This window comes from Equus asinus, chromosome 11 (assembly GCF_041296235.1).
Source record: "Equus asinus isolate D_3611 breed Donkey chromosome 11, EquAss-T2T_v2, whole genome shotgun sequence".
Classification (NCBI taxonomy): Eukaryota; Metazoa; Chordata; class Mammalia; order Perissodactyla; family Equidae; genus Equus; species Equus asinus.
Window position 1 is genome coordinate 6,315,300 of NC_091800.1, and position 10,585 is coordinate 6,325,884.

General features: G+C 38.8%; 1 protein-coding gene across 2 annotated transcripts in view; it reads left to right on the top strand.

Annotated features, from left to right (window-relative positions):
- Positions 1-7,818, top strand: part of SGCG (sarcoglycan gamma) — a 148,234-nt gene extending 140,416 nt beyond the window's left edge. For both annotated transcript variants that reach the window (XM_070520395.1, XM_014843231.3), the window contains 2 exons: positions 4,683-4,806; positions 7,207-7,818. In XM_070520395.1, the coding sequence (XP_070376496.1) occupies positions 4,683-4,806; positions 7,207-7,380 (298 nt within the window). In that variant the 3' untranslated portion in view covers positions 7,381-7,818. The remainder of the gene's footprint in view (positions 1-4,682; positions 4,807-7,206) is intronic.
- Positions 7,819-10,585: the final 2,767 nt, after the last annotated feature.

The following is a 10,585-nucleotide window of genomic DNA, read 5'->3' on the forward strand; positions in this document are numbered from 1 at the left end:
CTTATCATAAATCATAATGAATATCATAAAGTAACTATTATTAAAAGTGTAAACATTTTAGTATAAATATGACTACATCTATAAAATGTCTTTGCATAGATCATTAATAAACCAAAATACAAACTTAGAGTTATTCCTAAATTTTTATAGTGAAAGTAAGTTCTTTTGCTTTAATGCAAGATTTAAAGACATATATGTTCCATGTTGTTTTATTTCAATTTTGCTTTGACTCGTCTCCCTACTTTATTTTTTTCAAGCATACATATTTAGCTTTACCAACACATCTGATTGATTCTTCTAATGTCGACCACTGCTTCTCGCAAAATACCTTTTCTTCTGGTTTTAATTTTCATAAGTAGCTTCCTCAGTGAGGATCTATAAACTTTTTCCCTCTAGACCTGAAATGTCTAATTCCTTCACAGTTAAATGATAGTTACACTGGGATATATGTCTAGCCTGACAATAATTTTACATCAGCATTTTTAAGATATTATTCATTACTTTTGGTTCTTTGTAAGCAATCTGATTTTCATTCAGAATACTTTTGAGACTTTCTCGTTAATCTTAATGTTTTGCAGTTTCATCATATAGTGTTTGGGTGTTGGGTATGGCTTCATTCATACTTGGGTATTGGTGTACTTCTTCCGCTTTAGGAACTCATGTTATTTTTCAATTCTGGAAAATTATTAAACGTTACCTCTTCATAACTGTGTCTTCCTCATTCTCTAGATTACAGGGCTTCTCAACTTGCTGTCTGTGGATCCCTTGGGGGTCCAAGAATAGAATTTAGCAGGTTAATGATTCTCAATGTGAAAAAGGAAGTCTTCATTTTCACTGAACTCTAGTTGAAATTTTGCATTCCTTCAACTATAAATGATGCAACAACCACAGTAATATTAGCAGTTCCTTGGATTTTTTCACCTATAAAAGCCGCAGATATTTTCATATCACATGAAAGTCATAGCAAGTATCTCAAAATACTTTTCATGCTCTTCACTGCTTTGAAATTACAGCAGTTGTAGAACCTATGACCAGATATTATTTAATGCATTAGTACATACGCTCATATATTACTGTATCACACATTTAAAGATATTTTTACACTTGTATTTAAAGATTACTAGTTTCCTTTGAAATTCTTTGTGCATTTAAAAATATTAAATGCATAGACTTCACCAGAGTGCCAAATAGTCCTTGGAAAAAGGAAGGTAAGAACCTTCATGCAGGGCCCTGCTCTGCGATCCCTGTCCACGACACTGGAAGTTCCCTCTCCATCCTCCTCGCCCCTTGAGGCTCAGATTTTACGTTGTTTGTTTTCCCCCTGAATTACCAAATCTACAGTCGGATGTCCTATTCTCTTTTCATGTGTTTCATGTCTACTATTTCATCCACCAGAAGCCTTTAATTTTTTAAATTTATTGAATTTCTACTTAGCTGGTTTTTAAATCTTTCTTTTCTATTCTGTCTTGTTCCATGGGCGTGATTGACTTGCGTTTTGAATGCTCTAAACCTAATTATGTTTTAGTCCCTTTCTGACTGCTCTCGTCTCTAGCGCCTCATGTTGGCAGGTTCTCTCGTGTGGTTTGTAGATTTGTCTGGGAGCGCATCCTCTTTGGCTCTTTGTCTGGGAGCAGTTGTCATGGAGACTGTCTTGCATTTGCCGTAACTGCCAGTTTCACATTCACTTCTACCAGGGCCCTGCAGGGGTCACTGTTCTGAAACTAGCTTTCACGTGTGTTTCTCAGTTTGGATGCTACACTAATGCATGATTTATGACCGTTTCCACTCACATCGCAGAATGAGCAGCCTACTCTAGTCGTGACCATGTTGTATTTCAACTTCTGTCTGTATACCTGGAGCCCATTTCGACCCCCTTCCCCTGCAATGGCCACAACTCCATCCCTGTAGAGATTTAAAATACCAGTCTTTATGGCATGGATCTGCCCGTTACCTCCATGGGCTCCAGCATTTCAGCTCCCACTCATCACTCTATGAGTTCCTTCTGTTCCTGCCACCTTGAAAATGCTCTTTCTTTTTTTTCTTTTTATGCCTAGTATGTGTTTTAATGTTTTTGGTTATATTTTATCCAGCATTTATATGTAATTGGTGGGGGAGGGGAGAGCTCTGCATCTGCTCATCTGTCTTGACTGGACTTTTTTAGAGTGGTATTTTTCAAACAAACATTGCGTCTTGTCATTCCTCTGCTCTGGTCCTTGAAGCTGTTGAACGTTGGGTTCCTAAGGGCAAGAGGCTTGTCGGCTTTGTTTCCCACTGTTTCCTATAAATCTAGACGCTTAATAAATGGGGGTTCAGTGAACAAATACATATTTCCAATCACTTTTAGATTAAAGACGACACAGTTAACAGAGTCCAGTAGTCAGCAAGGTCCAGCGGTCGGCATGGTCTGGTAGGGGACATAGTCTAGTGGGCCTCTGCCCAGTGCTGCCTCTAGGCCAGGTTTTCTTATCATAATTGTATTTATGCTTCCTGGTCTCTCATCTTTTTTACAAAATTTGGGCTTAATATAAACCTGAAAGAACTTAAAATTGAAACTTAGGGGCCGGCCCCGTGGCAGAGTGGTTAAGTTCTCGCGCTCTGCTTCGGCGGCCCAGGGTTTCTCTGGTTTCGATCCTTGGCGCAGACATGGCACCACTCGTCAGCCCATGCTGGGGCGGCGCCCCACATAGCACAGCCAGAGGCACTCACAACTGGAATCTACAACTATGTACCAGGGGGCTTTGGGGAGAAGAAAAATGAAAATTGAAACATTAGACATAGTTTTCAGAAACTTTTCCCCTTTTTTTGAATGACACTAACATGACATGAACAATAAATATTAGGATCATACATGATTGATTGACTAGTCATATTCTATAAACTCAGTTAAAAATAAATATGGGCAAAGCTTTGGAAAATTACTGAATTCTATTTATCTTTATTTAAAAAGGAACACAACTTACAACTCACCTGCTTTAGCAGCGAAATTATCTTAATTGTATTTTTATAACATGAATTGTGTGTGTGTGTGTGTATGTATCTGGCTACTATTCAATGTGTTCATGGAAACTTCAGAGCATTATAATGGCAGCCTTTTTGGTAAAATACGTCTTAACCTATGATGAACTGAAAAATTCCATCCCCAAGGCTAGAAATGATGCAAAGGGGAAGAAATCTGCTCTTCTAGAAGCATCATATTATTTGTAATTGGTCCATAAACTTGTAATTCATCCTATTGAGGTCATTTTGTTGTTGGACAATTGATCTTTGAAACAGGCTCACCTCCACTAAGGTCTTCAAGATCACAGATGGCTTGCCTGAAATCGGCCAGACCTCTACAAGTTGCTTACATGCCCGCCTCCCTTCACTGCCCTGCACCTCCCCCCTGCCCCAACCCACCTGTTCTTTCTATCAATCCAGGCAGGAACTCGTAGGCAATTGGCAGAGGTCGAAACACCAACTGGCCAGACCAAGCTCATCTAGATATTTCAAAGTGTTTCTCCCTAACCTAAGCCCAACAGAATTTGACCAATAAATTCCGTAAATGTTTCTAAATTTTTTCTCATACTTAAATATTTCAAAATGTGTAAGAGATCAAATTTTACATATTGAGAGGTACATAAAAAAATGAAACTTTGTTTTCTATGACAAACGGTGGTAGACAAAAAACTTGCCAATTAAAGATAGCAATGCATCTGATTTAAAACTCTATCAAATAAAATTCAATTCAACTGCAAATTGAATTCAATTCAAATGTAAATTCATTATCAGAGTACTTCTCTCTTCTTAAGCCATTTCCCTTTCTCTTTCCTCCCTGCCTTCACTCTATTCTTACCTACAGTGGGAGGATTACAGATCCTTTTCTATCCTGTTCTCCCTCTCATTGATCTTGAAACATTTCAATCAAATCAGCCTTTCAAACTTTTGGATTGGGTTGGGTTGGAGCAGCTGAAAAATTTTTCAAGTGATCACACTGTGCCATCTGGTGGAAAGTCAGTCTTTTCCAGGCAGAGGCAAATAAGAGAATTTTTCTCCATATATTCTTCATATGTACTCTTGGTTCTGTATCAATGTTTGACATAATCACAAGGAGATTCTGAGAAATTTTACAAAAAGAAAGCCAGCTGAAGCCAATCTCCATCCTATCAACTCTATCAGTTCAGTAATTTTCCAAAAGAAATCTTTGCAACTGCCCTGTAATCTTCCTAAATTTAAAAAAAGAAAAAAATGCAAACAAAACCTAAAGGCCAAACTTACGTTCTATTTTATGAACATATAACAGATGAACATGGTGCCCTTAAACTTATCTTTTTCCCAAACAACTTTTTGTTTTAACTAAAAACTAATTTTACCAAGTTTTTCACAAATAGCGTTTTCTTCTGCAATGGTGCACTGGAGAGCTTAACCACACCGAGACCACTGCATGGGGCGGCTGTCAAATGCTTCACATGTTTTTAGAGGATCCTAATTTCACAGGCTCTCCATTAATGAGAAGTTAATTTCTTTACTGCACATTATTTCCAGATTTACCAGTGAATAATGTACAATATATTAGCATTCAAGAATGACATGAAGATACTATATACCTTACTAATTATATTTTCTATGCTAAGCCCTTTGCTGAGGGATCTCTGGCACGGCTTTTTTTAATACTATTTTTTCTTGATTTCTTTCCCTCATTTCAGTTTAGAATCCCCCACACGGAGTCTAAGCATGAACGCCCCAAAGGGTGTTCATATTAAAGCTCATGCTGGGAAGATCGAGGCCCTTTCTCAAATGGATGTCGTTTTTCACAGTAGCGATGGAATGGTGAGTTCAACAGATCAAGCTCCTACTGCGTGTCCTGAGGAGACTTGCGTCCATTACGGTAGCAGGATATTAAATTTGTGGTCGTTCGTAAAGAAATGTTATGAAAGGCGTAGGGTAGAAAATATGAAAGGAAGGCAAAAGACAATTTAGCATTGAAAAAAGCCCAAGACACATTAAAATAATTCTATACTGAATCCAGACAGCTTTGACTGGTATTGGTACTATCCAGTCGCTTGTTATTTCCAGCTTTGAAAAAAAGCACTCTAGACTCGGCAGAACTTCCAGAGAATATCGATTCTGCCGTTTCCTGGTGATCCAGCTTCTTTCAATCCAGTTGTCACTGGGAGCTCCCTGTGAATGACTACCAGCATCTGTTACTGCCTAGAGTGCTGTGCTTGCTCACACCAAATAATGTTTAAGTGAAAATTAAATATAAAAAATAAGAGCTTTAAAATTCAACTACAATAAGGATAAAATGTGGTACTTCAAGTTCAGAAATAGAACGCCACTGATACAAGCCAAAGTCATAATGAGGAAATAGAGCACGTGCTACTCAATATTAATTGTCCCGGTGCTAGATCAATTCATTCATTACTGGTTTGAATTCAGGAAAGTTAACAGGCCTCTCTGGGCCTATCTTCTCATTTGTGAAACAGGGGAACCAATATTTGCTTAACTGTGTCACAGGGTTATGAGACACCACTGTGGTAATATGGGTAACGACATTTTGAAATTATATGAATTGAATATTAGGAGGGAGGTGCAGTTGAGGCAGCAGATGGAGACCACGAGAGGCAGCTTGGGAGTGGCAACAGGACCCGTTCAACGGCAGCCTGTTAGTGGAACATAGAAGGTGTCGGGCAAAAACCTTACAAGTTGTAACTTAAAAAGTTACGAAGCCAGGAGCAGATAAGTGCAAAACAGGAAATCAGGAATCTTGTGATCTCATTACTAAATCATAATGTCACTACATACTTAAAATGTATTGCCTTGAAAAAATTTATACTGATTTTAATTTTGAAGTAATATTACTTATTTCCATGAATTAGGTGTCATTTTTACAAGTAGCACACAGCCTGACCCACAATTAAAGTCGCTATCCCTTATAACTGGGAGCTGGTACAAAATGAATAGATGTCTGGTCTCCCACAAAATATCTCATAAAGGCAAATGTAGATGAGCAAGGGAGCAGGACGTGCACTACCAGTGACTAGAGTTTGCTGGAAGAGCTGGAAAAAAATAACTAGAAAAAAACTGACCAATTAGCCATAAGAAAGGAGAGAAGAGAAGCCAACGAGTTAGAGAAAAGCAAGTACCCACGGAACCCAAAGCATTGGAGGATAACCTCATTAGGTTCTGCTTTTCAAATAATGACACCCATTTGACTCCTTTTGCTCTAACAGTGTCCCAGACCACAAGTGAAGCTTTGCTTGTAATGTCACTAATACGGTTCCACCCATGCTCCACATGGCAGCGGTCAGCATCCCGAGAGAGAATACAGAATGCAGACATCAGTTAGCAGATTGGAGTTCATGGATAAAAGCTACATAAAATAAAGGAAGGCTCTAACCTTGTTGGCAAGGAAGAACCTCATGCCTACCCACAACACTCTTTAATTCCTGCTAACAAGTGAGTGCCCCAGAGTGGGGAAGGTTTGCCTGCTCAGAGTGACAATCCTTATTTCCTTACATCCTCAAAAAGATTCCCACATCTCAACCAATGGCCATTTGTTTGCATTTCAGTTTAACGAAACCACAATAAGAATAAAAAACTCGGTAGCTTTCATTTTATTTTAATTGGCTTTAGTCTGTGTGTCTACTGCTTTTCTGCATCTAATAGACGGCTGCAGAGTTTCAAGTAATATTTTAAAAGTTAGGGAAATGTTTGCTAGCTAATAGGATGAATTTAATTGCCTCTCATAGGAAAATAAAATTAGGAGAAATTCCCACTCTCACAGGTAAAAATTATTGAGATGAATCTATTTCTGTGGCTTGTACTTTATCCTAATGGGGAGAAGACAATTTAGGGTAAAGTCAAGGTGGATTGCAAGATAAATGCGAATCAGCAAAAGAATCCTATTATTTTGTCAAATAATTCTGAAAGGCATTTTTAGGAGTGTAGCATCACAAATTTCCCGAGCTCAACTAACACAATGTGTAACAGGAAATATGACTTCCCTCTAATTTGGAAAAGGAATTATTAAGCCCCTGCCTGAATGTAAAATAGAAATAGGCTTTAAAAGAATCAGATAATTATGACTTAAGTAAAGCCAGGTGCCTATTCCACTTTCTATGCAGAGAAAAAACTAATTCATTTAGAACGTTTGGAGAATATGAATTTCATGCTTATCATGTTCTGTCCCCCTTTACCACTCTCGCTCTCTCATTTTCTCCCAAACAGCTTGTGCTCGATGCTGAAACTGTGTGTTTACCCAAGTTGGTTCAGGGAACTTGGGGTCCTGCTGGCAGCTCACAAGGACTCTATGAAATCTGTGTGTGTCCAGATGGGAAGCTTTACCTGACTGTGGCTGGCACAGGTAGCACGTGCCATGAAAACAGTCACATCTGTCCCTAAGCCAAGTGCATCTTCCACGGATCACCTGCCTCATTTTAGTGAGCATTAAATGCTGAACTCACGCCTTCACACTTAGAATAACTTGACATCCTGTAAAACTGAGACGGCAGTTGGGAAGCAGAAGGACACACTTTCAAAAGGAAGGGGGAAAGAAAAATGTACCAGTGAAAGTGTTCGAATGAAACTACATGATCTCAAAATGGCATGTGGATATTGCCATTTTGACACAAAAGTCAAAAAAATATCAAAAGAATGTGTTTATGCCACTAGATTAACTTTCATCAGAACCACTGTGACTTCCTTTTCCTTTCTTGTACATGGCAATCTACAATGAACTACTGAATTGTTGTGTGGAATTAATTTATGATGTTCAGCTATGAATATCAAACTCCCCGTAAAAATGGTATTGGTTGATATTAAAATGCCCCAAAGTTCTAAGAGGTGTTTCCATTTTATCATTCAAAACTATACGTTCTCTACTTAAATACAAAGTGTGTCAGGTTTCAGAGGAAAATCTTCAGGTTTTGAAGGGACTTTCAGATTTTCAACATGTAGTCAAAGGAATAAATTATACAGAATTACAAAATTAATCAAGCTTTCTTTATATATAGTCAATGAGCAATAAAAATCAACCTACATTTTTGCAAACTTCACAGCCTGAGGGTCTTACTTTCTTTAATCTTCACAACTACTCTTTGAGGTAGGTATTGCTTTCCCCCAAGTTCCTGGTGATAAACAAAGTTTCAAATAGGAGTCACGAGGTCAGACAGTGTCTACTGAAGTCAAACTCAAATGTGACCCTACCCGGGAACAGCTGTCTTCACGTTGAAAAACCTTGATATGTTGTGTATTTCCATCCAAAACACCGATCTCCGCAATAACTGTGTAGATGGGATAACACTCGTTTGGCAAGTGAAGAAATGAAAGTTTGAAGGAGTTTGTCATCCACCAAGATGAAACAGCTCCTAGGTGGCGGGACTCCTAACCATCCAGCCTGGTACTTAGCTCTACACTAAGATCAAAGACTGGACGTAACGTCATAGAATCAGACTCCCACAGTTTGTGAAAACACGTTTAGTACCAATTGGTTGTGCAAGTTGCTATATTAATCAAATAGGACCAGTAAACCTATGAAAACAGGTTAGTTTTGTGTAAGCCACTCACTTTGTAAAACACCCTTCATCACAAAGAGGGGTGGGTTTTGCTTCTGTTTTGTTTTGTTTCACCAGGTGTAATTAGAATCCCCAAACAGCACAAGGTGTGGTGGGACCAACAGCATTGCAACTTTCTAATTATGGGATTTATAACTATAAACACAAGTTAAAATTTCTACAGTCTCAGAACAGAAAGTAGAAAAGTGAACTCTCTTATTTCTAAGGGTATTTTAACAAGCGTAGCCCTCAATTTTTAAATTGCTTGTACGCATAGACACTTGAAATTACAAAATTAAAAAACAGTGCTTCCTAAGCTGCTAAGGGAAAACTCAACTCTGAATATAATGCTCCTGAAGTTTCACAGGGGGTGGAATCCTTTTAGATTATAAATTGGTATTCACCTTTTCCATTAAGTTAAGTCCTGATTTTAAAAATTAACGTCTGCTTTCTTGCTACGACATTCCTATTATCATAGTAAATAGTTTGCCATTTTGGTGGGTCATATTTACTCTCTTGTTCCTTGTTTGTGCCAAGCAAATGTCTTCAAGCCCAGGTGACAGCACAGGATCACCATGGAACTTTATAAATTAGTCTGGTTCTCATAGTACATGTCAAAAAAAGAAAATGGTACTTAGATGATAAAATGAGGGCAAGAAAAAGAATCAGGGAGAAAATATGGAGAATAGTACCTTTTATTTATTTTTTGGAGGAAGATTAACCCTGAGCTAACATCTGCTGCCAATCCTCCACTTTTTGCTGAGGAAGACTGGCCCTGAGCTAATATCCGTGCCCATCTTCCTCTGTTTTATACGTGGGACGCCTACCACAGCATGGCTTGACAAGCGGTGCCATGTCCGCACCCGGGATCCGAACTGGCGAACCTCAGGCCGCTGAGAAGCGGAATGTGCGAACTTAACCGCTGTGCCACCGGACCAGCCCCAATAGTACCTTTTAAATAAAAGGTATAAATTAGACTTTTTTGCTCCTTTGCTATACAGAATCATCATGAAAGAAGTTGTTATGGATAACTGCATTCACCAGCTTGATAAGTTTATCCTTGGTTAGAAGAAAAACTTTTAGTTGGGCTGTATTCTAAAATGTATTACACAACCTGTCTTCTTAAATATACAATATGATTTAAATTTTCATTAGAGGTCCAAAGTCACAATTATGAACATACCTAATGGGGTATATACACTGATACTCCTATATACTAACTGGTAATAGGCCATTGAGTATTGATAGTTTAGTGACCTCCAAAAATAGCCCTTCTTTCTTTTCCAAACTGAGAAGCAAACTCAAGTCAAAAAGATGAAGATCAAAGTATCAGTTTTAATAATAAAGAAGTTTGATTTGCAGCACAATGGACTTCCTAAGACTTGACAGCCGAGTAAACATGAAGCTCTCCCATCACGGGCAGGACAGCAGGCTCCCGACTCTGTGTCTCCGCACGGGGAGGAGGATGGATGGGGCGGTTGTGAGGGCAGCCACATTCACAGAGAACGGAAGGGGTGAGCTCCGCATGTTCAGGTCCGCCTCCGCCCCTCTGGGGGACAGTGAAGGAGGGAGGGAGCTGTTCTGAAAGGCAGGGGTCAGGCAGGGGTCCTCACGCTAAGGCTGAGAGGTTGTGTCTGCTTTACATAGTTTCTGTCCCCTTCCTTCCCTGATTTAAAACATCACTTCTTACTCAGCAGTCTTCTCCATACTTAAATTCCACTTCAAATTCGCTGTGGTTTGGAGACCAAATAAACTTTGATCAAGCATAAACAAGCAGTTGCAACAAGAGGATCTAAGTGCACTCTTAGTAAAAAGGGAATTTTTAACTGAATAAACAGTGCAACTTCAATTTTGTCTTCCTAGACACTTGGACTTTTAGAGTAAATGAGGGCACTTCCCGAGCCACTTATCAACTATGAGAAAGCAGCATAAATTTTAAACACATAATTTTTATTTTTAAATAAAATCTACGTAATTTTGGCTTTAGTATACAAATAGACCAGGGTCATAGTGTCAGTACACAGTCTCAGCCACCCATGGTGGACAGGAACTGA